General features: G+C 39.4%; 2 protein-coding genes across 2 annotated transcripts in view; both read left to right on the top strand.

The window, feature by feature from the left end:
- LOC112559955 (ADAM 17-like protease) overlaps positions 1–27,946 on the top strand; it is a 130,702-nt gene that overhangs the window by 31,361 nt on the left and 71,395 nt on the right. The gene's annotated exons all lie outside the window — the stretch shown is intronic.
- LOC112559081 (ADAM 17-like protease) lies at positions 106–27,779 on the top strand. Its single transcript, XM_025229985.1, has 23 exons — positions 106–252; positions 708–843; positions 1,132–1,265; positions 1,834–1,922; positions 2,121–2,230; positions 3,251–3,303; positions 3,626–3,753; positions 4,228–4,317; positions 4,676–4,771; positions 5,430–5,568; positions 6,032–6,130; positions 12,407–12,412; positions 13,315–13,430; positions 19,383–19,452; positions 20,797–20,935; positions 21,094–21,195; positions 21,890–21,952; positions 24,311–24,402; positions 25,306–25,427; positions 25,609–25,757; positions 26,098–26,199; positions 26,456–26,518; positions 27,524–27,779. The coding sequence occupies exons 1-23, from the start codon at positions 159–161 to the stop codon at positions 27,648–27,650; spliced, it is 2,319 nt and encodes a 772-aa protein (XP_025085770.1). The 5' UTR covers positions 106–158; the 3' UTR covers positions 27,651–27,779.

Raw genomic sequence — 27,946 nt, forward strand, 5'->3', positions numbered from 1 at the left:
CCCCGGAGATCATGAAATTTAAACTGTGTGTGGAATTAAGTTTCTAGCATCCTCATTTAATTAGTTGCATGTAAATACAAGTTTTTTTCTCTCTCTTACATTGAATACAGATACTAAAATTACTGTGAACGACTCAACGACACGATTGCCGGTCAAAGATGGTTTGTTCTTTGAAACTTTTGATTTTACTTCAGTCCGTCGTTCTACACAAAGTGATTGCGATGGAAAATAGAAAATTACAAGTAGAAGAAAGTAAGTTGTGTGATTTGAAATACACACTAGTTGTCAAGTTATAACTTCACTGACACAAACACAGTTATTATTACAATCTAAGTCATTTTAATTAATGCTTTGATTTAAAATCTCTGGCCTAGGGTTCATGTCGCTGACCTCACTATTTCGAATAAATACACGGTTCAGTTGAAACAGATCTAAGTTTTACATGTTATAGCTATTGTTTGGATATCATTTGTTTTGCCCATGTTAGAAAGACCAAGAATGTTATGTTGACTCGTCACTCCAGGAGTTGCTAGAAAATGTTCAAAAGAAGAATCTGTAAATAATGAAATGATGTTAAGTATTATAAGGGGTAGGATAGGAGCAGACAATTGTTGTTTGATTCTATGCCTGCTCCTGTTACTACTCGCACACATAGAGGAGGGAATATGAGTAAACTTCTGTTTTGATGAAATTGATTTGTAAAACAGATAATCTACACAAACAGCTGTTTCACTACGAGACCTTGAAGAAGTCGGATATTTCTCTGCACGTCCGCCACCATCGGGATGTTGACACTGGACACGTAACGGCCAGAACTTACGTCACGTTCTTCACACTAGGAATGTGAGAGACAAATTACTAACATATATTTGAATTTGGAAAATATGTAACACATGCCAGGAAATTGTCAAGCTGAGAAACATTATGATCAAAGGAAGAAAATGTGTGATGTAGTTTTTAATAGTTACAAAGCTCTATTTTGATGATGTAAATTAGCGTGTCTGTGAGTTATTAGCGACCTCTCTATGTGTGCACGAACAAAAGCAGTTTTTCTATAATTATTAGCTAAATAAGGCAAAAATTAAGAAAATCTTTTAAGCTTAGAGATGAAGGCAATTCTGTTTTTGTCAGGAACTTCAGTATGGTTTTAAAGGCAGGCTCTCCTGTAGTGGCACCTGGACTTAGAGCCTATACTGTAGACAGGAACGGCAAGTATGAGCCCCTTCATGTAGACTCCAACGATTTCCTCACAGGACATTTACAAGGTTTGCTATTTTTGGTTGTATTTGTAAAACTGACTTGAATCGTCTCGGAAACTAGTAGAGTAAATATTGTTTGGCTACAGTATACCACTATGGCATTACAAAACTCAAACACAAAGTGTGTAAAATATATATCTATATATATATATGGTCTGTTGGTTTTCTGTGATATTTTTTCCAGCCAGTTTGCTTTTACAAAATGGTTCCTTCGATTTTTTACTGCCCTCTCATCGTTTCTTGCGACACTTTAGTTTCTTTGTTTGTAACGTACCCTTAGAACCATATGGCTATCACTCTTTAGCGGAGAGATGGATATAAACACTTTGTCAGAGATTTGATTTATAACACGAATTGTGTCACTACAATATTGCATGGTGAGTTTTAAAAAACCATCTGGATTATGTATGAGTGGAGCATATTAACATAAAAGATAAAAATGTTGCTCATTGTTACAATGCAAGAGAGATTTATCATTCGTGGGATATAGGAAATTTTCTTACAAACAGAAACAGGTCGCATGAAATTTTTTAACCAATGAAGGAATAATTTATTTTCCCATTTTTTTCTTCAGAGAATGAATCTATGCATGTGTATGCTCATTACGAGGAGGACATTCTCTGCACAACAGTTTATTTCCCAAACGAAATTTACTTTACTGAGGTACTATTTCTAATAACTGTTTGATGAAGAATGAAGTTAACAGCTGTCAATGACTAATTATTTGTTCTGTTGTTCATTTTGTGTTTCTTACATTTGCTTTTTAATAACACATTTTTAACCGTGAAACATTTAGAAAAATATGACCAAAATCTTAAGTATAAACTTACATTTATTTACTTCTTCATTTGTTTTCACCAGCCGTCGTGGAGACACCTCCCTTCATCAAGTGGGTGGGATCTGATTAGTTACAGGCTTTCTGATGTCAACTCGAATCATACGGGTCCTTTTTCCGATCCACTAACATTACTGTATGTAGCTTTCTATAACAATGATTAGCAGAGATGATTAATAATGATTTGCCTTAATTTAACTTTGGTGGAAAGATTCACATTATCCGTTTCGAATTAATTTTCATGCATTTTTTTTGAGAAGATTACATCTACGTTTCTTATTCATAATGTATTAGTAATTGTATTAAAAAGTTTATAATTAATTTATTAATAATGAAAAGATTTAATAGAAATGCTCTAGTGCGGCTTCGATTTGGAATTTCAGGGATTATGTCACATACGATAATCTGACGATGAGTAAGACACGCACTCTTGTCATATGAATGGAAAGAATGAATTTCATTTCCATAATGCTATTTATGTCTAACAGATCTAGAAATAAAAAATTATTCCAAAGACGTGTTACAACAGATTTAATAATTTAAACTACCGATGCTGACGTCAACAGCAAATGAAACAGCTGATTCATAGTGTATTAATAATTGTATTAACAAATTTATAAATAATTTATTAGTAATGAATAGATTCAATAGAAATGCTCTAGTGCTGCTTGGATTTGGAATTTCAGGCATTATGTCATATACCGTAAAAAAATCTGACGATAATATGAGTAAGACACGCACTGTTGTGTCATATCAATGGAAAGGATGAATTTCATTTCTATAATGCTGTTAACATTCATTCCAAAGATGTGTTACAACAGATTTAATAATTTAAATAATTTAAACAATCGATGCTGATGTCAACAGCAAATGAGATAACATTGTGTAATATGCCAATCTTGTTATATCTAAAGGTAAAGAAAAAATACTTCCAAAGATTAGACACTAAAACATATTCTTCATCCTCTATTGTGTATTATATATTTTCCCTGTAATATGTTGTTTATCAGTCTTTCTGAATAGGCTTAAAGGCCTTACAAATCAGCTGTCCGTATTCGTATTAATAATAAACGGATGTAGAGAGGTACGATTGAAGGTCCTGCATATAAAATCTGTTAAACTTCTGACAAACCATTGCTTCATCTTTGCTTTACAGCCAACGACCGTCTTCAGACGAGTCAGTTTCAAGCGATGAGCAGCATCAGAGATGTAAGTGATGACATCATAGTTTAGTCGAAAAATTTTAGGCAGTAATTACCATTTCTAAGACAAAATATTTATCGACAAGAATGATAAGAGAACTAGGTCTTACTGAATATGCATGATTTTTCTGAATGTAATCTGTTATCGGTGTAATCATGATAGGAATCGAAGCTACTTTTAATATATTAAGATAAGTTGCTAGCCTAACAAACACTAACCATTGTGAAATTTATAACATTTTTTTAAGAATCAGGGCAATATCGAGAAATGCACGACTTATTTACATAATCAAAAAAATTAAGAAAATTACATAATTAATTTTCTGCAGTCAGCAGAATCAGACAAAAACGACAGAGATATGGCTTGAATAAAAAGTGTTCCTTACGACTGGTTGCCGACTATTCGTTTTATAGCCAGTATGCCAGGACTAGTGCTTCTGAAGCTATAAAGATAATGGTAAGTAAATTGAACACTCTGGTTGTTGATTGCACGGATTAGGCTGATACACATGGTGGTGATTCTGTTGTAAATGTGGTACGAACAATTTAAACTGTCCTTTTAATTCTGTCCATGAATCGTTTGTTTAAAACTTCTATTTAAACAAGGTACCGTTCTTAATACAAACCATTCAGTTTAATACGAAACCTTACAAATTTTAGAGAAGGTACTTGAATGCATAATTAAAAAAGAAAAATTAAATAGCTAAACATTTAATCGAAGTTTGTCTGGATTTATGGAAGAACAGAAGCACTAGTGTATATTTTGTCACGTAAAAGCCGCTTGAAAAACGTATTTCACGGTGCAAGGCATTATAAAGCAGTGCAGCACAGCTATAAGCTGGCAATCTACATAGGAGTTAAATGTGTATTTTTATGTAAATGTAAGGAAATGCTCGCACATTGATATATAAAACATAAAATATTGTCGCAGGTGAGCTCTATTGAAGAGGTGAACCGAATATACAACCATACAGAGTGGAAAACACCGGATAGCCTTGGCTGGGGCTTTGTGATCAAACAGGTTTAAATGACATAATTTTCTACACGTTTGTATCTATGAACAATTTAAGATAAAAGCCGTAAAATATGGCAGCCTTTCACATCAGCAGTTCCTTTATGGGTCTTTAAAATCTTCTGTTGTAGATGATGCGAAAAAGTTGTCTGGGGTCATATTTTGATCAGAAAGGTCAAATAGAGATGGAATCAATCGACTAGCTCAGAAGTATTCAGCCATGTCTTCTTTGAGCAAAGCACATTTATATGCTATCTAATCTTGTGCAAACATATTTTCACCTGTTGTATAAGACTAAACTGTAAACACAGTTCTACACTCAGTCGTATCGGTCGCTAAACACTACTAACCCTGTATTATGTTTCAGGTTCTGGTTCACACGGAATACTCAAAGGGGCCAAGCAGAGGACCATTCAGCTATAATTATGAAGTGGATCATTGGAATACATCAGATAAACTTGATGTAAGTATATCTGAACTATGTAACCTTTCAAGTACTTCTATCGTTTGATTTTCTTCTGTGTGATTCATTTTCTTTTATCTACCGAAATATTACGATTTCAGCAAATGTGGAGCTGACAAACATCTGTTTGCAGTCTACAGTTATGTACAGAGATGTAGAAACTAGTAGGACAGATGACTCTAATCCTAATTTTTCTTCTGCTTCTTTTACATGTATTATCTAGACCCTATAAACAGGATGAGACAAATGACAAATGCTGCCTTCTCAAAGTTTGAAATTTACATTTTGATGAAAGGACAATAAGACCCTAAGAAACTGGTAGAATGGCTGACTTTTGCAATAGTAAGGTCTGTATGTCTTAAGTATGCAGACAGACTGGTATACGGTAGTGTGCTTAGCTGTTTGGAGGATGGAGTGAAAAGGGAACATCGGAGTAACAAAGCAGAAAAACTGTGGAAAATGTCAGGTAGTTTATACATGTATGACTGATGGTGGCAGTAGAATAGATTCTATTGACATGACAGACATTCTCAACTGACGTGTTTTAGTAACGCATCCTGACACTAACTGACAAGACACAACACACAGACTTTGTTTACGCTTTGAAATGTGCTTCATGTGTGATTTTTTACATCTTTTGTCTCCATATTTCTATCAGGCTTTCAGTCATCACAGCGACATCATCCAGTTCTGCTTAGCGCACTTGTTTACACACACTCTTTTCAAGGACAGTCATGGCACTGTTGGCTTAGCATACCTAGGCAATCGGTTTGGGGTTGGAGGAATATGTTCAATGTGTGAGTAACAGTGTGTATAACAGAGCAGTACCGAGTGCCAGTGTGCGCCATTTGTGTGCATGTGATCACGTGCTTGCGTTCTGCGTGAACAGACGTAGTGTTGAGTGGTTCTGCCACCTGGACTTACATAAATGTTAATGCTGTTGTTGCTTAGCTAATGATAATCCACATTAGTTTATATTGCTTCCTTCGAAACAGTTCGCTAATTTGTTTTAGGACACTGTAATAATTGTAAAGCTTGAAAGAAATCTGCAGTAAGCACGATGAGAGAAAACCGTTTGAAATTACATACTGTGCTTCATTTTTGTTTTCATTGTTTTAGTCTTCTTTCATTACTACTTAAACGGAGTGCTTATAATTGCTAATACAGTTCTTATGTTAAGAGTTATTTCTGTTAACACAAAGAGTGACACGGAAGCGTTTAACACAAGTAAATTAAAAGCTGTTTATTTGTTATTTACAGCAATGGATGACATGTATACTAGAACCGGCTGGACGACTTCTGTGTACGGTGACAATTATACTATTCTTGGGATACAGCATAAGCTGATCACAGCTCACGGTAATGCTAACTGTCGGTAGATAATACTTCTAGTGAAAGACAATAATGTGGGTGTCAGTGTCAGTAGACGAACTAAATTACTTAAGGAAAATAATGACATCGACAATCTCACTCACTCCCTTCTACCTGTCTATACTAATATTTACAGGTATATAAATACACGAATACATGATAAATACACTGTTGTACACTTGTATGACAACATGATAGAGATTGCAGTCGAGTCGTTTTGGTAGACTATGTACTGTCACTTATAGTCAGATCTGTGACAGAACAGAAAATGAAATATCAAATCAAATCAAATCAGACTTTATTGTCTGTAGAGGAGACCCAAGACAGAAATTTTTCTTTTGCTCCCATGGGCAGGATACATACTCATACAGATATTTAACACACACAGTTAGGAGTAAAGATACATCATCATGGTAGTTTTGATCTCCGTCAAATGGTCAATGAAATTTCAAAGCTTTATATTTCTTTGTTTCTTAAAGAAAATGCGTTGGCATTGCAGATTGCAACGAAATATCTGAACTGCATTTTCTTCATCCTCCTAGTACTTTGTCAGCTGATACTACTATCTGTTCATTCCCTGTAGGCAAACAACATTACAAATTGTCATCTATGTCATCTATTGGCCTTTGACAGAAATCCCTGCATTTCATTAATTATTTAGATTGAGCGCAGAGAGCTCGTCTTGTTTGTTTGGAAGGGAGCACACATTCAACAAGGTGATGGCTGATAATGGATGTCAGCACCCTCTTCTCTGAAATGATGTTATATGCCATATTTCTGACTGCATGAAGGTACAAGTCAGAAAGTGGCAGCTGTGATTTACAATAATTTTATTTGCCTGGTGGATGACTGGCCAGCCTAGTCTTCTCTTTGACGAGGAGGTGACCATACCAGTCAGCGATGTTAAATGAGAGGATGCTCTTAATAGACCTATACAGTCTCCAGCACCTCAGAGCTGACATTGAAGCTGCAGAGTCTCATCAGAAGGTACAACCGTTGCTGGGCCTTTTTGTACACTTGGTTCACGTGATCACTAAAGGAGAGCCTCCCGTCGATCACTGTACCAAGGTACCTGAACACAGCAGCTCTCTGCACCTGCTGTCCCTTGATTTGGATTGGTGGGGAGAGAGGGGTTGTGCCATCTCTTTCTTAGTATGCTCTTCCAAAGGCCATCTCCTCCGTTTTTTCAACGTTCAGCTCCAGAAAGCTGCGGTCAAACCATTCCTCCAGTTCCCCCACGCAGGCCAGGTACTATGACAGGGACTACTCGTCTTTCAGGCCGCCCACAAGGGCATATTTCACAAGTTTGAGAATAGCACTGTTAATAGTAATCTCATTTGTATATACAGAGAACAGGATGGGGGAAAGCACACATCCCTGAGGGGTACCCGTGTTAAGGATCTGCTCATCTGACAGAATCATTCCACCCACTGACAGATGTACTCCTTCAGACGAGCTGCTGGAACCTACAGTACCTGTCGGTGGAACTCTGAGACCCACCCTCTGTGGTCGATCCTTCAGGAATAATCTGATCCATAGAACTACGCCGGTGTTTACATCCAGGTCTAGTAGGCGCTTTACTAGAAGGTGTGGCTGGACTGTGTTGAAGGCGCTTTAAAAATCCATGAACAGGACCCGAACCTAGGAGCCAGAAGTGTTCAAGTGTTGTAGGATAGCATTTATGAAGCTTTTCATTGAGACAGTGTTTCAGTTCTTTACCCAGATCTGCTTGGTAAGGATGACCGACTCTTCACAGAAGGTATGTAAGAGGTGATTGTGTCCAGGCTGGCTCCACAGCTAGTGAAGAACAAATCCCAGTCAGTGGCCTCGAGGCAGTCTCTGAGCAGCTCAGTTGCTTCAAATGTCTAGGTCCTAATACAGAGGTTCGTAACCGGGGTTCGATCGAACCCTAGGGGTTCGGCGAGTCGTTCTCAGGGATTCGGCGGAGCCTCCGTGATGGAGATCAAGACACACCCGCAATTCGTGATGACACTAAAGAAGGGTTCGGTGAATGTGCATATGAAACTTGTGGGTTCGGTACCTCAAACAAGGTTAAGAACCACTGTCATAATACATAGTGTTGGTGGCTTTTCACGTTTAAGGAGTTGTCTGTATGTGGGTAGCAGATGAACAATGTTGTGGTCCGATCTTCCCAGTGGCGGGTGTCGAGGCGGGTGGGACACATCACGTATTGATGGAGACAGGGGAGCAGCTTACTGACATCACAGCTGTTGAAGTCACCGAGCGAAAATAAGGGCTGATCAACTGATTTGTTGTCGCTCGATTATATGTGTCTGCAATGTGCTCAGCTGCGAGGTTGAAGTCAGGGCCGGGCACATAGAAGAGGACCACAGTGATTTGGCCGAATTCACGAGGTAAATAATGCAGCCTGAAGGACACTGTCAGTATCTCATACTAGTCTGTTCTGTGTGTAGTTCTGTGTGTAGTTCTTGGCCCATTTCTCATTTACAAGCATACACAAGCCTCTCCCTACATGCGTATTTGTCGCTTGTGCATTCCTGTCAAATCGAATCGGTGTCTCCTTCTAGTCCGAATGTCTCCTCATCTGTTAACCATGTCTCAGTGAAGCAGAAGAGGTCACAGCGTCGGTAGTCCCCATCCAATTTAATGAGCGCAGAGTTCTTGCTGTTTGTTGTGAAGGGAGCGCACATTCGACAGGGTGATGGTTGGCAATGGATGTCGGCACCCTCTTCTCTTCAGTCAGTGTTTGATTTCTCCTCTAGATCCTCTCAGTTTCTTTTTTCTGTTCCTGCCCTTTGTCGGAATGTCACTTGAATTCAAATCAGGGGCCTGTGTGGTCTTCTGCGCAGCGATAGCAGAAATTTTCGATTGTAAATCAGCATGACTACATCAGCCATGCTAACCGAACGAAGTTTGAAAACACTTTTAGTTATAGTCTTATCTGTGGAAGAATGTAAACAAATGCAAAAACAAATTAGATTAGAATACAGAGAATATAAATTTGATTAATATATATGGAATGACCAACATGTGAATGTGTTTACCAGTAACTTAAAATGTGATGAGGTCACGACATTTTTTAAGGCGATACACAGCCAATACTCAGGGATATTACTACTGCGCTATCAGGATTTATGGATGGTGTACGCCAAGCTGGTCAACTGCATGAAGAGTGTTCTGATTACTGTCAAAGAAAAAAAGACACAAATTTCATTTGATCATGAGTGTATAAGGAAATCAGAAGAATACTTAGAAAACAGCTGAATAAATTCAATGTAAACAATTCAGTTGAAGACAGGCTGAGCTAATATGGAAGAGACAGGAATATAAAACTTTATTGTACAGCAACTAAAAATAACTCATAAAACACCTAAATTTATTAAAAGATAGTCTAGAAGATCAGGAAAGTTACTGAGGCGCTGTGAAGTGTATTTATAAGAAATGTTGAAATGGAATCTGTTACGGGAAAAAGTAGGATGGTTGGTTGTCCCGTATTTAAATCGAGCGACAAAGCATAAGTCCCAGGCGCCTATGTCGTTGTCAATGGCTCGTTTCGGGTGCTAAACTTACTGGTCCAACCTCTTCCAGAAACTGAGTCTTTGCAGTCGAAGATATTCCCAAGAACTTTATTTACAGTTTCTACAATAATGTCCACGTATTATACACTCTGGGTAGTCAGCGACACTCCGGATACACAATCAGCGACACACGCTGAGACTAGTAGCGACTCCTGCTACTTCATCAGTCTCATCACAGCGACACACACCTGACACAACAATTAGTTATCGACGACACGCGCCCACGATGGTTTCTGCAACTCTCTACTGAGGCGACACAATGTGACGGCAGCACAACGACACGTCGTACACATTTAATTCATAACAAAATCTGTCTTCAAAGAAGATTCGTGTGATTCTGATACAGCTTTTAAAGCTGTCCCTACGGGAACTATGACAGAAGATTACAGTTGTATTGAAGCAATGACAGAAAGAAATGACAGTCCCGATGATAATAGTTGGCCCAATGCTCCAATCATTATAGAAGAAGTGAAACGTGCCATTTAACTTATTGAAGACATCTAGGCTAGAGGGCAGTTTGACCCACTGGGACTGATAATTTTTCCCTTTTCCAAAAATTAAAAAAAAATAACTAAAGGAGATAGAAGAATAATTCAAACTGATAATGATAGATAAAAATGTGTAGAAAAGGAATGAAAATTGCTTGAGAGCTCACTTTTATAATTGTAATCCATACAGAATCGGGTAGATGAAGTGAAGTTTTTCAAGTTTTTCAAGCAAGTGTTTACACAGGTTGTCATCTCACAAGAAGTTAGACTGATAGAAACAGAGTTTGATGTTTGAAAACAAAGACAAAATGCACACACGTTGTTGTTGTCCATAGAAATTCGCAAATGATTCCAGACCTCTTGCCAGTTGAAAGTAACGTGTACTCTGGGAAATTAACGTAATTTTCGTTCAAACAGGCTTCCCTCCCTTTCAAAGGGACGTAACTAATCAATTTTTTTTACTAAACAAGCGCTCGAAAATTTTTTTTAATGCAACGGTAATGACAATCTGTTAAATGAAAGTTGTCTGAACGGAACGGTTAACAAAATCCGCTTCGTGCACAAGAATCACATGAATCTATGAAGGCTGTATATACTGTGTTGTTGTTTTTTTTTTATCACAGACATTGTAGTGCTCGAAGCCTTCTTGAATCCGCCCTGCTCTTCCCCAACCGGATTATTTAATTCCATCCACCTGTTAATCCTTCTATTTAGAATAGAACTATAGACTTTACTACGAGCATTCTCTATAGCAGGGGTGGGCAATGAATTTTCCCAAGGGGCCGCATGAGAAATTGGGATGGTTTTAGAGGGCCGGACTAATATAGTTAACTCAGTTTTACCCAATACTGTATATAAAGTATATATGCTGGCGGGCGGGCCAGCGGGCGGGCCGGTCAGAGACAGGAGGCGGGCAGGATCCGGTCTGCTCTATAGTTGTCTGGTAGATTAGTATCGTCTTTAATGTAGTGAGTAAATCATAGCTTCTGTTTATTCACTTTGAAAGAGACTATAATGAAACAAGTAATTCAAGTAGGCAACTAAAAAAGAAGTTATGTTAGTTAAATGCTATAAAATATACACCAATCGTGTAGGTATTGTTTTTGGCATATTCTATATAAACAGGTATAAATAGGAAACTTTTAGGCGCGTGTTCGAGTAGGAACTGATTTAACAATGTGTCTTGAGTCCTCGTGGTGCTAAACAATCCGATGCTGCAGCCCAATACTATTTTCAATATTTATAAATGAGCTGAAAGTAACATCAGGAATAAGGGACGGTATTGTATTCAACTTTCCCCCGATCTTATGCAACTATATATTTTACTTTTCGCTAGTGCTGTTACCGTGTTTTCTGACACGCTGGTAGGTTTACAAAACCACTTAAATATTGTGAACAGTAAGTTCAAATATTTGGAACTTGAGGTACAATTTGATAAATTGAGTATAGTGCTCTATAGAATATAGAGATCTATAGGTTTTTTTCAAAATATGAAGAGTGGTTTTTGGAAAAGAAAAGCTAGGCATTGTAGACACTTAATGAAGTGATTGCTAGGTGTCACCCCACGAACCCCATGCAAATGCCCTAGTTACTGACGAGGAATCCTCTCTCTCTATATATATACCCTAATACAAATGAATTAGCGACACAAATAGTGCAGCTCCCCTAAAATCGTTTACCTAGAAAAGCACTTGAAAACATCTCTTGTTTATTAACGTACGAGAATGTGTCACAAGAGCTGTACTATAAATACAGTAAGCGAGTATACAGGAGATCTGTGCTAATAATTATTAATTTTTGTAACCCCTTTATCTGGGGCGAGCAAAACTGGGACAATAAACAATATTATTCACTGCACGTACACTTACAAACATTGATGTTTAGGGTATAGAGTTTCAGCAAATATGTCACGAGAACTTTAGTCAAAACGAGCTCTAAAAGGAGACACTATATTATGCTAACTCAAAGAAGTTTATTAACTTATTGGCAGTCATCTTTCAGTCCAATATTGCCATTTCATTACATTCTATGTGTTTTAGTAAATAAAAAATGTTTTCATTATATTATAATTTAAATTCCATACAGTTTTTTGTGGTCGATCTCCTTTCTGTTATTAAGGACACAGTACAATTTGTGATATAGTGTACCTCATGAAAATTTTCTCTGTTCATGCTGACGCCTCCTTCTATCCTTCTACTGGATTTGCGACTGTCAAGAGCTTGGTGAGCAATATGATGCATGACACAAACAAACTGGAATGATGTGATAGCGAAAAATTATAGTCTTATGCTAAAACATAATGTGGTATACGTGTTTTGTTAATCTTGAGTCGTAGAAAGCATGATCGCGTAAAGCGTGATTACATTGACATCCGACATAAAATTATGAACTTTCTTTTTGGCGAGGTGCATATTGACCTTTGAAGAGAACGTCGTCTTTAAAAGTTCTTTGAAAACTTCAGGCTTAATATAAAAAGCTGAATCGCTGTCGATCATTTTGGACATTGTCGTTTTACGGAAGACGATATAGTCATGTCTGGGTTGGTGGCAGGAGGTCGATATGACTGGGGCGAGATGGGTTGTGGCTGACCTACTGTCGCTGTTGTCTCTTCGTTTTCCAGATAAAATCACCCTATTGTGCTTAATTAATGACCTTTTGCAAAAAATTACGTTCTTGTAAAAAATATGATTCTTGTGAAGGATTGTTTGTGCACTGTTGCAACTTTTTTTTTGCATAAAAGACGCTTAAATTATAAATAATGCATTTGAAAAGAGCATCGTTGTCTACCAGTTTACACGTATGGATGGAGTGCTATTTCCTGGAAAGTGAATGCCCTTACAAATCTTTAACATAACAATGGTGAAATATGACAAAGAAAATTATTATGATAAGGATTTCATAATTATTTTTTCCAACAATTAAATAAATGAACCTCAATTTCCAGGTGTTGGAAGTCAGGGTTCGTGGAATGAAAGTAGACAGGTTGAGTTTCCCTCCGTTGAAGACCTTCCCAGTTATGACTTGAATTAGGTTTTACTGTAGTATTTAAGTAAGTATAGTGTTCAGAGTGAGTACAGTCCTACAACAATACGAGTGGTAACATTTCTACTTACTGCTGAGACAGGGCACAACTGGGGTTCTCCACACGATCGAGAAGGCGAATGTTCTCCTAGCGACCAACAAGGTGGTCGCTACATCATGTACCCGTCCTCATCACCAAAAATCCAGATCAACAGCTTGGTACGTATATAGGTTATGTTTATGTCTGTTTTAATTTGTTATTATTGGTTATATATTTTGTAGTTCACCAGTGAGCTGACTAGACGTCATATCCACTTATTAAATGTGGTTTGTGCCAAAAACCTCCTATTACCAAGAAATTGCTTTATTTAAATGTTGCTGACATAGCTAATCAATAAATAACCCCATGCAGCGCTTGATTTAGCAGCACAAGTAAATGGGAAATATCTGGGTTCCCTGTTATTAAGTATGAGTAGGGGCATATGCCTTTTCCACTAGGGAGCCAGATCAACAGAGTAAAATAGCTGTTACCGGGTTTCATGCCTTTTTCTATCTCTAAATGTTATACGGGCAAAATTGCTCTGACTCCTCCATATATCAACTGTGATAACGTGACAGCTAATGGAAACAGCAAGAATGGTGAAGAAAAATGAAGTCAAATTCCTCGAAGAGGTGTGGTTACGAGGAAAACGGAAAATACGTTGAGTACACATGAAATATGTGGCTATGTTCAACGAAGATTTTAATGGACGGTTATATATAAATGAAGAAATTTCGGCGACTTATATTATAAGGGACTTAAAGGCTGAACGTCGTGTTCTTCTCACTCCTCTGGGTTCCATCCCATATAGGAATAAAGGGAAATGAAGAGGCTGATAATTTTGCTAAGTTTGCAACAAAACAGTCACCCACCTAGGCATAACTATTTCACAACAGCGAGAAGAATGGCCATAAAACCATCAATGAAAATAAGGTGGCAAGAGACTGATGTCCCTCTCCTAACTGGATGGAGAAAACTAGCTCTCTACCGTTTTTTTTTCTCATGGATCTGTTCGCTTTTTAACGTATTTAACCGATCTGTGATATTTGTTGTGTCGTTCTCATCTGTTCTGGATTGTTCCTCATTGCTTGTGCTTCGTCGTTTCATCCAATCAATATTTTCATTCACCGACGGATTCTGTGTACTGTTCTTCGCTCCCATCTTGTTTTAGGTTTTTGACTTAACAGGATTATAAAACTTCTTTATTGACACTTAAGCTTTTTCGACGTTTGAAACCATGTAAACCATGCTGCTTTTGTTTGATTGACGGACCATGTGGGTTGCTACTTGTGAAGTTTAGATCTTCGATCTCTGCTCCTTATTGATGTCGTCTGGTATAAGATATTTATCATGTTTACTCCTTCACAATTACAACAAACACAAGCCGTCACCTTGCCAACCCACGCTGCCCTTGAATTTCTTGAGGGATGGAGAAGCACAGCGTGTCCACTGTTTGCCTTGAATCTTTGACTCAGGTTCGAAGTGATGAGCCCAGGTTTCTTCTTGAGTTACTGATCTGCAGTGGAAATTCTCATGATGACAATATCTTTGGAAATAATCTGATGTTGGTGGATACCATTGTTAATGACTGTGGAGTGGGTGGCGTAGTTACTATCAAGCCTTACCTGTGATGCCTACATGGAGATTACCTTCAGTAGCAACGCCTTGTGGACAACATGTCAGGTCAGGTCAGGTAAGTCCCTTGCCGATCCGGGCGTAGGGGGGACCGGCCGGCAGCAGTAACAGACAGAATTTTCCATTCGGTCCTTTCTTGGGCATATGAGAGCAGATCTAGCATTTCGCGTTCGTTCCATCCTTTGATGTTGGTGACCCAGCTTTTCCTCGGACGGCCACGACGACGGCTCCCTTCAAATGTTCCTTGTAGGATCGTCTTGGAAAAAGTGTTGTGTCGGGTGATGTGGCCGAACCATGCGAGCTTGCGCCGTTTCACTGCTGCCAGAAGGGGTTCTTGTGGCCCCACGAGAGAGGTTACGGTGCTCCGTACGTAGTCGTTGGTCTTGTGTTTGCGGTATGAGATGCGAAGCAGCTTTCTCAGGCACTTGTTCTCAAAGGCCTGGAGTTTCTTTTCCGTTGCGGCAAGCAGCGTCCAAGTCTCGCAGCCGTATAGTAGGATTGACACTACGAGGGACTTGTGCAGCCTGTGCTTGGTCCTGAAGTTGATTGAGCTGCTTCGCCAGTTCCTGTCCAGCCTTGACATTGCGGATGTTGCCATACCAATCCTGACACGGATCTCTGCTGTACAGCAGCCATCTCTAGACAGGGTGGCACCTAGGTACTTGAAGCTGTTGACCTCTTCCAGCTTCTGGCCGTTCATGACGATGTTGCTGCTGCTGTCGTTTGTGGTATTGATCATCACTTTGATTTTTTCTGAGCTTATTTCCATGCCATAGGCCCTTGCTTTTCTTGAGAGTTTGTCTGTCAGATCCTGAAGTTCGCTGTTGCTGCCTGCCATGAGGTCAATGTCATCTGCAAAGCGGAGGTTGCACAGGTTCAGCCACCAATGGAGATTGAGGTGTGATGGTCGTGGAGGGTTTCTTGCATGATTTTTTCAAGGAAGATGTTAAAAAGGATGGGAGAGAGGAGGCATCCTTGACAGACTCCGATCGTCATCCCGAAGAACTCGCCTAGTTGGTTGTTGAGTAGCACTGCGCTGCAGGCGTTCTTGTAGAGTGCTGCTATCATCTGGATCAGTCCCTCTTCTATGTTGAATAATCTCATAACTTGCCAGAGTCCATCGTGCCAGACACGATCAAAAGCTTTTTTGAAATCGATGAAGTTATGGTATAGTTCACGTTGATGCTCCAGGTGTTTTTATATCATAACACGACAGTTGAAGATCTGTTCTACAGTGCTTCTTCCAACCCTGAAGCCAGCCTGTTCTTCTGCCAGCAACTCCTCTGCAATAGGTTTTAAGTGGTTGAGGATGATTCTGAGCATCACTTTGCTTGGGTGGCTTATCAGACTGATGGTTCTGTAATTCTGGCACTGCTTCAGGTTTCCTTTTTTTAGGAAGTGGGATGATGAGAGACTGTGTCCATTCTTCAGGCCATTTCTTTTCTTCCCATATCTTTTGACACAGTGTGGTGAGGGCCTTGGTTGTTGCTTCTCCTCCATGCTTTAGCTCAGCAGATACATTGTCCACACCAGGTGACTTTCCTCCCTTCAGACTGCACAGCTTCTTTCACCTCTTCGGTTAATACTGGCAGGTCTTTAGCCTCTCTTGTCCCAGTCTGGTGGTTCTGGAGAATGCTGGTGTCTGGCTCGATCTTGTAGTTGTACAAGTCTTGGCAGTATTCAGTCCATCAGTTTAGTACAGCAGCGCTTTCCGTAAGGAGCTGTCCGGAGCTGTCTTCGATGACTGTGGCTGTTTGCTGCTGAGTCTTGGTGAGGGCCTTCAGTATGCCTTCTTGCTGTCTCCGCTTGCCAAGCCTTCGTCCACGCTGCGACACTGGTCTTCGATCCAATCTTCTTTTGCCTCCTTCATCCTTTTTTTGATCTTCCGGTTGACAAGTCTGTACTTGTCTGCTGACGTCGGGTCTAGACCTCTCTCTTTCTTCAAGGCTCTCCTTTCGTCACAAAGATCAAGGATGTCGTCTGTTACCCAGGGTTGTTTGCGCTTCCTCTGCTTCCCCAGAACTTCGTCTGCAGTAGAGAGTAGCACCTCTTTGATACTTCCAGCAAGGGTGTCTACGTCGCAGTCTAAAGGCTGCAAATTTACCTCCCACCTGGGCCTGGAAGACCCTCTCTTTTTCCGGGTCTTTGAGCTTCTCAAGGTTTAATCGAATGCGAGGGCTCTTGGACAACATGTGGCTTGTGCTAAATCAGTTTATTAAACCTTTTGTACACGAGCACTATCGCAGGTTTGAGGAGATATAGCGGACATCTTTATTGGCGCTTACAATCATACATACAGCCAGGATCACCTCACATAACAATAAATACATATTCGAATTTGTTCAGTTTAAAACAATTTTGCCGCAAGTGTGAGATTATAAAGTATATTTTAAAGATGCTAATCTATTTGGAGTTTTTTTCTGCCTAACAACTAGTGGTGTAGGACTGTAGGGATAGATGGTTTTGATCTGTGTACATTTTGGGAGTCCTGTGTGCTGCTCCTCGCTGCTTCAACGAGTTTCGCATTTTCCACGCTAGATCACGCCGAACATCATGGCGGATAACTGCCACTTTTCGCGTGAATATTTGATTTCTCTTCAGCCGCCCAGCATTTGCGTCCCACAACCTGATTTCCCACGCATCGACTGGCCCGAGCACATCAGGACACCCAGCGGTGAGGAACATGATAACACAAGAAACTTCACGGGAAGGAAGACCACGAAGAGAAAGCAAAGATCTAGAGGAGGGACCAGGAACAGAGTGCGGCGGAAAGGATGTCGTCTGCCGCTGCCGCTGATTACCTTAACCAACGCCCGCTCCATTGATAACAAAATGACAGAACCCGCTACGCTGGTGAAATGCGACCGCGAATATCGCTGTAGCAGACTAATTTGTGTTACAGAGACATGGCTTAGTAGCAAGAAAACTGACGTCCACCTTGAGGGTTTCACTACGATTAGGCATGAAAGGAATAACGAAAATACGGAAAAAATAAAGGCGGAGGGCTGTGTATATTCGTAAACAACAACTGGGCCTCGGAGTTCACGATACGTGAAACAACTAGTACTGTGTCGTATGAAATCCTGACTGTCGTTTCGGCCGTTTTACTTGCCACGTGAATTTGGACAAGTGACGATCATTTTGGTGTACGTTCCCGGACCTGACAACAAGGATGCCGCCGCTCAGATAGCAGACAGCTACAACAAGGCCTTCCATAGCTCAACTGACCAGGCTGTATTTATAGGGTTTTTTTTTCGGAGCTCCAAACAAAGAAAAATTTCTGTCTCTTGCGACTATAGACAATAAAGATGTCTTGTATCTTGTATCTTGTATCTTGTATCTTGTAAAAGACCATTACAGAGAGAAACATGATCTCCACTAAATCACCTAAGGTCTTGTCCATCATTAAATTTGCTCTTTATCCTCCTACCAGATTCAAGTTACTAGAAGTAAATAAAAATATGATATACATGTATGCATCGAGCCAGCTGAAGCAATTTCCAGCATACCAGCAGAAAAGACAAACATGCCTACATGTAAAGCCAGACACTGGCTATTAAAATTTATATCTGCTTAGTGAACAGATTACAATGAGAATTGTGGCTAAAGCATGATAATGTAAACACTTGTCTGTCAATAGTAATCCTATTAATACTGTTACTTTTTATCCTCTCACTTGCTTAAATGATTGGGAAATAACTATAGAAGAAACATTTCTCTATTAATCATCTGCAAAGGACTACAGCTTGCAAATCATCGAGTGCAATCTAATTTAAGTACCTATTACGACAGTTTTTCTTTTCTGCATTCACTTGTACAAAACACACCCACAATCCACATTATATACACTTCATCAGAAAACTAATTCATGACCATAATATTGTGTTTTCACTTATGTTAGCTTAGTTCTCTAACTGTAAGGTCTACATCACCTTCAGACAACTCTTTTATTTATCTAATCATTTTTTACGGATAAAATTATTACATTCGACATTTTGCGTTTTATTCGCTGTTTTGTGATGGTGCAATCGACGGCAAGATCAAACTTAGAAGCACTCGACATCCTTACTGCACCGCACCTTCCTCGTTCAGATCTGTGGCATTAGTTCAGTAATTTGTGTTTCCTTGCTCTGATATTTTTAATGACTAAAAATGTGCCTGTTATCAAAAGTTTTGAAATGAAGACAATAGAATTGCACGATATCATTGTAATAATAATTGTTGATTAATTGAATGCAGTCTTTAGTATTTACTTAAATATTATTTGATTTCTTCAGACCATAATCTGTATTTAAGTTCAAGATATTTTGTGATTTGTTTTTTTTATGCGTTTAAACGCAATTCATTCCATTTTCGACATTTTTCTAAAACCTATATCTTTTTATGTTTTAGCTCTTTGATTATAGTATTTTCGATAATGGCGTAAAATACTTCAAGTTTTGTTAAAATCTGAGTCTGTTTGGTTTTAGTTGCAATATGTTTTTACAAATTTTCAGCGCTTTTCGCCATGCAGCATAGACTCTATTTCCCGTATGCTGAGATCGGTAAGCCAGCGATGCTTTATAGGTAAGCTGTTAAAACGAGCATATTATTATCTGTTTGTATGAAGCACACTCTTTGATGACTGTTCTCTTGTCTAGTAAATAGAGTCTATAAATTTTGAATGAAAGAAAACTTTCATTGAAACAACGGCGTACAAACATTACACCAGTGCGGAAAGATGAGAGAACTCACTATCCGACTAGAGCTATACGGATGAGACATCATTGGACTGGCAAAGGTCACATGATCAGGATTTAAGAAAACAGCAGCAGACGAAGGTGAAAGGCTCTGATAACAGTGAGGAGGAACGGAAAGGAGGAAACATCGGCATCCTCGTCGTAGAGGAGTGGTCGGTTGACTGTACACCCATTTTAGGCAGTTGATTTCCAATTGCCTCTCTGCCTCTCTATCATTCAGAATTTCCAAGCATGAAGACGACGAAGCAAAGAAGCTCACGTGCAATTAGAAGGGGTCATAAATACATAGTCGGTGGCTGACTAGAACGCAAAGATGGTCCCAGACACATACTAGCTATGGGCAGGGAAAGTAGGAATATTTGGCCTGGATGAAAACCATGAAGGGTATAAGACAATAGAGTTTGAACTGGACCATAGACTCGCCTTAGCTAATATCCTTCATCCATAAAAGCATTCTCCAAATAATTTTTATGTAAGCAAGTTTTTGACATTCTGTTGTCCACGGTGCTTTAAATCCACTGCCAACAAGACCACAATAAAGTCATCTCCTGGCGCCGATATTGTTGCGACTTTGTTTAAACGAGTATCAAACTGAATTTGAAGACATTTTGACATAAAGAAAAGAGTAAGTACGCAGTCTGATGAGAGAGAGGTCACGCGGCATTGACAATATTCCCGTGGAGCTGATCAAGCATTCTTAAGGATGATAAAAAACAACAGATTCCCATACTAGTTCTTTACTAAGAATATGGCAAAGTGAAGAATGGTCTAACGAACAGACTCACTGGTCATCAAAGTCAAAAACTAAAAACTATTCAGTGTTAAAACTACAAAACCACAAAGTACTTGAAGCTGCTTACGTCTTCGAACTGTACCTCATTCACATAGATCTCTACTTTGTCGTATCCATGGAACATAATTTTGTTCTTACAAAACTTTTAGAAAGTGGTAGACAAAGATTTTTTTGCAAATGGTATCTAAGTCTTGCGGTAGCTAAAGCACAATGACGCCCTAAGGGCCTAAATCAAGAGTGATAAGCTATGAGATGTTCAATACATCGCTGTAGATACCAGCATTTGAAAGGATTTGCGGTCTGAGAAATCAGAGAAGTTAAGTTACGCTTTAAAATCGACAAATACTCGACATCATTCTTGCTAACTGCATGTTTCAGAGAGTGCTGAAGACAAAATTCCGTGCGGCAATGGAGTCGTTGATATTAGAGAAGAATGCGATGCAGGTCCAGACGGTCTGGAGGGCAAAGACAAATGCTGCAGCAGCATCTGTCTGCTCAGAGAAAACGCTCGCTGCAGGCAAGTTGGTTTGTGAAGTGTCTTGCAATTCCCCATTTCCAAAACACCCGATATCTGTACCAGCATCCTTTATCTTTTTATAAAAGCAAGATAATGAAAGTACGATTGCAAAATGTAATATGCAGTATAGTTCTTCATGTTTTTCTTGATGTTTGTAGTGATTTCAACAGCAAGTGTTGCCGAAACTGCACTACTGCTCCAGCGGAAACCGACTGTAAAACAGACCCCGACAATCAGTGTATAGAAAGTTCAAAGTGCGAGTATCCTTTTTAATTTGCTATTTTTAGTTTTTTTTGTTCCTTCATAAGTCAAGTAGGAGCAATGTTTGATTATTAAGGCCAACTGAGTTTCATTTAACAAGTAAATCATGAAAATAATTTTATTATGAAGTATCGACATTGTGTGTGTGTGTGACAGTTTACTTTTTTTCCTTTATCGAGGTACACGTCAGTCTATTGGTAAGGTCTTGCAGTTCTCTGTGAGTACCTGTTAACAGATGTATACCATATGTAGGCCTTTCACCAATGGAAATGGAAGTTTGATGGTAGTGGAGGTGTTACGCAGGATGTTGTGCGAGAAGATATTGAACAGCACCGGTGGAAGCGAGATCCTTGACGCACGCCTACTGTAGTGCAAAAGTGACCTAGTAAGTGCTGTTCAACGTCATCTTGAAGAACATTCTGCAAGAAACTCTCCATGACCCTTTAAACGGTTGTAGACCTACAAATCGATCTCATGGTAAGTAGTAACAATGACATTACCAACAGACTAACACACGAAAGGTATGTTTTGTGGTGACCAGACAGCAAAAAAGATATAAATAAAATGTATATAATTAATACCAAGATTTCACAGAAACCTGTTGTCAATTATAAATCTCTCTCCATATATAGCATTATGACAAAGAGCTTGGGTAAACTACTTTCTTCTTTTAAGACCTTAACCGCTGATCAGTGGCTTCACATTTCGTTGTCCTCCTTCTGTCCCTGTAGCCAATGGCGTCGCTTGCCAAGACAAGTATGTAAAAACTAGGCATTAGTTGTGTTATATATATATAGACATACAAAACAGTTGGGGATTAGTATCAATTCCACCTGGTCTAGATCTCGCTGTACACCCGTATCCAGCATGCTGATCTCCATACGTTTCTCAGCTAAGTCCCACAATGTCACTATTTTGTCCAATTATACGCTCTAACTTCCACGCATAAATACAACGAATTGGAAGATTTTACAAACAACTAGACAAAGTTGTGAAGGCAGTTCTGAAAAAGAACATCATCGTTGCACTCGGCCTGCTGAAATTCAAAGATACACCCAGACAACTACCAGCAAAGGGCTGGAAGGGGAACAAGGTCAGGAATATGCACAAAACCAGCGACTTAGCATTACCTTACACCCACATAAGAAATCGGCAACGGCCAAGTGGCACTCACCAGACGGATATGTTCATAATCAAATCGACTTCATCCTGCTGCTGAGACGCTTGAAATACAGCATCAACAAGGCCAAGATAAGGACATATCCAGGTGCTGATGTAGGTAGCGACCACGGTCTTGTTCTAATGAATGTGAAATCGAAGCTGAAAGCGAAACGACTATCAATCACCTTCCGAATTCGCTTTGATTTGGAGAAACTGCAAACGTTGCAGACGTATTCAAGACCGTAGTTGCAGGTGAAAGACCTAAGTTGGGGGGGGAGGGGGAGATGAGCAGCACGGAACCTGAAGGAATGTTATGTAGACAACCTCACTGGGAACATCAAAAGGGAGATGCTCTCAACAGCCCAGGAGACTTAAGGGCGAACAAGAAACAAGCATGGGTATCGAATTTCATAAATCTCTGTGACCAAAGCGGGGCCTTGAATAGAAAAAAGAAAAACTAACCCAAGGCAGATACCAAATACAAAGAAGTCAACTATGCCATGAAGAAGGAATGAAGGCAACTGGAAGAACTGGATCAGGAGAAAAATGCCGGTACATAGAGGATGGAATTGAAGTGGGTAACAAAAGGCCTACCAACTACTACGAATCATCACTAAGAAAGATCTGCACAAGACCTCAGTCATCGACAATAGCACTGGCCACCTTCTCACAGAAAGCAATGCTGTACTCAACCGATGGAGTGAGTACTGCAAGGACCTGTACAACTTTCATCTGAAGACCAGCGCAAACATCTTTTAAAGCAGCCAGACTATAAACAATGAGCCTGCAGTCCTACGGGAAGAGTTGGAAGGTGCTGTACACAGTTTCAAGGGGGAAAGTCGCCAGGCACTGGTGACGTGCCATCTGAGCTATTAATGCAGTGTAGGTAAGAAAATAGAAAGGCCAAAGGGACTGGTAACGTAAGGAATGACCCACAGAATGGACCAAGTAACTAGTCATACTCCTTGCAAAGTAAAAGGAAACAGCAAACAGTGATAGAACAAGGTCATTTTTAGTCATGTGATGCAATGTTAACATGGAAGTTACTGTTCAAGTCACCGAAGTGCTATATACTAATTAAACGAGTTCAGCACTGCTCAATAACAAAATAGGAGCTTACTTTTGCACCACAATAGGCGTACGTCAAGAACGTCTCCTGTCACCGAAGCTGCTTAATATCTTCTTGGGGAACATCATGATTGAAACGCTCCACGACCACATGATTCCAAATCCATTGCTGGAAGGGCGATCTACAACCTCTGCTTTGCAGGTGAAAGACTGTTAGCAGGCACAAAGTAAAACAATTTCAAGACCTCATCAACAGACTGACAGACAGTTCGAACGAATATGGAATGGAGAGCAAAGTTATGATCATTGGCTTGGGCAAAGCAAAAATCTATATGAACAGGGGACAACACTAAGAAGCAAGCATTTTTAGGTACTTGTGACTTACCCTCTCCAAGAACGCCAGCACCACACCAGATATCCGCATCAGGATCGCAGCAGCAACATCAATAATGGCTAAGCTGAATAGGTTCACTACAAAGTTCAGTATGTAGAAATCGCTGGTAGTGCCGATCCTGCTCTACGGATGTGACACAGGAATTTTGCTTGCCGAAACGTAAAGGAGAAATCTACTTTCAACAGTCAAGCGACGAAAGATGGTCTTCTATGGGAATGTGACCCGGCACGAAAACTTGCAGAAGGATCATATCAGACCTCACATCGAGTCAAGCATAGTGAAAAGAGTAACGAACAAGCAAATAATGACAGTGAGCAGCAAACACTAGAGAGAAAGAGCGTGGAAGAAAGGACGAAGTTAAGGTGACTTATTATCAAATAAATAAAATAGAAGGTCATTGTGATCTTTCATGTGAATTGATTTATGTGCATACAAAACGGTTTATCCCAGGAGTCAGCAACTTGATCATTTTGATTTTTTTCTTGTGTCAGTCGTGTGTGTTTTGAAGGCAAGTGTCTTTCTTCATGTGAAGTGCTTCAAGAAGAGACCGGGATGACCTACGAACCGTGCCAGTGCCAAAATGGTGAGGCTGTAAAATTGTGCAAACAAGTGGCTTTTGCCACTCACTGATGGATTACTATTGCGATCTAAATTATACTATTGTTCCATTAAAATGGAATTGTTTAGCATTTAATTTGTAACAGAGTGGTAGCGGTTGCATGATGATGAGTAGTAAACGTTCTACCACACACTCAAGCAGATGTAGGAAGAAAGCTGGCAGATGTATTTTGCTGAAGTGGTCTGCACTCCTCTACAGTAGGTTACAGGGTGGAGTCGTGGGCGGAAGCTGTCTTTCCTTTGTTCTGTAGTGTCGCTACTGATCATGTCTCCAGCACGTCTCGTGTCAGCTCCGCCTTTATGTACACCTCGCAGGGCTAAACTTCTCGTGATTCTCATGTAGGTCCACTTTAGTCAGCACCTTTAATTGTAGTCAATCATCACAGAGCACACTTGCTGGTGCTGCATTGCATCTTCTGCCTATAGTAACTATAATTCACCGCAGGGTAATCGCCAACTACTCTTTACATTTTTCTTTGCGGAAGGAATGAGTTTTCTAGAAAATAGCTTAGCTTTTTTATATCATTTTATAGGGCTGAGTAATGTTTAGTGAATAATCTGTCAATTGGTACAAGAATAACAAAGCATGTTGTAAATATATTCCACGAGGCTATTGTAATAATAATAGAATCTCCGATATTTACCAAAGGAATAATATGAATAATGACAGTTCACAATAAAACTATATCAAACGAAAGGGACATAACCTAGCACGAATAACAGTAAAATATAAATCGGAATAACCCGCTAATAAATCATTGAATATACATCTATGGCGTTCTCAGATGATGGAATTTTACCCTTAAAGGACAGGTGGCGCACCTGCCAACAATTTTTTACTTCTTGTGTTGTCTGTCATTTCACACAGATACTTCTGCCTGCAAAAGCTGCTGTAAGAGGGTCATATACTACGAAAGATACGATGAATGTTTCCCAACCAATACGTCGCTTGGCTTTCGAGAACCCTGCTACAAAGGTGTATGCAATGAAGTGAGTGTAAAGAGTTTATAGTAAGGAAAATTCTTTTACTTCTTTAATGACTTCAGTATATATATAATTCTGAATATCAATCAAGGGTCGGAAGCCTGAGATCTCGTTTAAACTAAAAGTCGCGTGTAAAGGTCGCAACATATTCGCGGTTCTACTGGTGTAGTTTCCATTCTATCTGCAGCAAGGAGAGTGCGTGTCAGAGAAGGATGTTCCCTGCGGCAATGGCATCGTTGATGAAAGAGAGGAATGCGACGTAGGAAAGAGCGTCGTGAAAAACCAAGATAAATGCTGCAACGGAACTTGTCATCTCAGAGAATCTGCGCAATGCAGGTAAACTGGGTTTTTAAATTTCACTACGTGCTGACATTTTGATCATATCAGATGATATTTAAGCTTTTTTTTCGATCAACGCTAGTATTTCAGTAGTTTCTAGCTCTCTTGGACCAGTAACTGAAAAATCTATGCTGGTCACCCAGTGGTGCCTGGTAGCACGTATCAGTAAATGCGAAAGATATTAGAAGAAATGAAAGGTTTGGGTTCAGTTATTTGCATACCAGTGAACAGTGACGTTAACCACTATGGCATGCGACCCTTGCGTTTTGTACTTTTTGAGAAAAAAAAAGAAGAATCATAAACAGGACATCTGAAAGTAATAATTCTGTGTTTACAGCGATTTCAACAAACCGTGCTGTAAAGACTGCAGAATCGTACCAAAAGGAGCTGTTTGTGAGGATAACTTTGAACTTCCCTGTATGGAGAGCGCAAAATGCGAGTATCCTTTTGATGTTCAATCAAATGAATAATCTATGATGCGTAACGCATCTCGCTTTCCACCTCAAATGCCTATGTTATAGTACTAGTAACATATATTATCTGATTTATTTGTCTGCTTGATTTTCTCTGTACACTGATCCTTACGACTGAGCAGTGGCTTAATGTCAGCAAAACTTATATTTGCAGTTATTTCTGAATGCATTTTCGTCTGTGTTTGATTTTTTTCTACAAATCATTCCTTGACGGTTGATGAGTGGTGTTTCCACTGACTGTCCGTCTGCTGTGACAAAAGAGAATGGAATAGCCTGCCGTGGAGAGTATGTCATATGTTTGGTTCTAATATTTTGCATCTATAATTCTTATCTCTTTAAGGGTTCTTTTTAAAAATAATTTTAATGCTTTGATTAAGTTTGATATAAATGTAATTAATGTTTGAAATTAGAGAAGGAGTCAAAACCTGACTTCTGCAACGTCATTGGCATGAAAATGACATTTTATTGTCATAAAGGGATGACACATCATGAGACTATTCAATAGAAGACGGCTTGATGCAAGTACCCGAGGTGCTATACAGCACCATGCTGTACTCCACAGTAAAACCTCTTTTCAAACTATTGCTGGCGGTGCTAAAGGTGCCCTCTGTCGTTTGTACTGCTCAACTTTATCTTGGAGAACATTATGCAAGAAACCTTCCATGATTTTCTTTACTTGTTGTAAACACATTATTGAGTTTGCGCTTTTCAGTCTAACCGACCACATGATAGGCATTAACAACGCTCTTCTAGACCTTACTCACAGACCGACAAATGAGTTACGTGTTTGGATGGTAATCACCAATAGCAAGAACAAAGACTAATCAGTACTAAAATTGCACAGCAAATCAGACTTCTTCATGGACCATGATCAGCGGAGTTCAGTTGCAGCAATTACGTGGGAGCCATCAAAGATAGCAACTACACTGGAAAAATCCAGCAAAAAAAAAATTGAAACAGTGACATTAGTAATGACCAGGCTTTGGCATGTCATGAACTTTCTTCGAAGCATTGACTATTCCATTCCGCTCTGTGAGTGCGAAACATTAGGCAAAGAAGTAAGGATTCAGATATTGAGACGGTAAGATATGTCAGTCCTAATAGCTCACATTTTCACTGGAACGAAAGCAAAAAAAAAAAAAAAAAACCAACCAAACAAAAAAACAACAAAAAATACCAACAAAAATCATTTATATTCGAACTAAAACGTAAAACAGAAGAGAAGATGAAATGCAAATATACACAAAATTCCAAGTGAGCAAAAATATGATTTTTTTCTTTTTATTTCAGAGGCCAGTGTATTAACGGCAGATGTATTACCACATACTGTAAGGAGCTGGAGAAAAGGATAATCGGCGCTACAGAGCCTGCATGTGTGATCATGACGGTGAGATTTTTAAACTGCCTTAACAATTAATTTTATTAACACCGAGCTCGCCTCCTGGCATCGCATGGCCTACACAGGGATACGTGCTCTTCTTCTTCATCATCATCATCATCATCATCATCATCAATCTAGCGCCTTTTCCAACTGTTGATGTTCTAATGTAAGATAATGATGATGGTTGCCAGTTGCTGTCTATCTTACATAAGTGTACTGTTAAAAGTTTACTTTTCACATTCTACACTATGATTTTCAGATCTCTCTTTCTTTCTCTCTCACACACACACCAAAATATTCCTCTTGCAGGAGAAGGTAAACTTGAGGATTGA

This window comes from Pomacea canaliculata, linkage group LG1 (genome assembly GCF_003073045.1).
Source record: "Pomacea canaliculata isolate SZHN2017 linkage group LG1, ASM307304v1, whole genome shotgun sequence".
In the NCBI taxonomy this organism is placed as follows: domain Eukaryota; kingdom Metazoa; phylum Mollusca; class Gastropoda; order Architaenioglossa; family Ampullariidae; genus Pomacea; species Pomacea canaliculata.

Coding starts and splice junctions, on each gene's coding strand:
- LOC112559081 (XM_025229985.1), top strand. CDS start 159: ATGGTTTGTTCTTTGAAACTTTTGATTTTACTTCAGTCCGTCGTTCTA. Junction 1,266..1,833: donor CCTCACAGGACATTTACAAG/GTTTGCTATTTT, acceptor TTTTTTCTTCAG/AGAATGAATCTATGCATGTG. Junction 25,758..26,097: donor AGAGAATCTGCGCAATGCAG/GTAAACTGGGTT, acceptor CTGTGTTTACAG/CGATTTCAACAAACCGTGCT.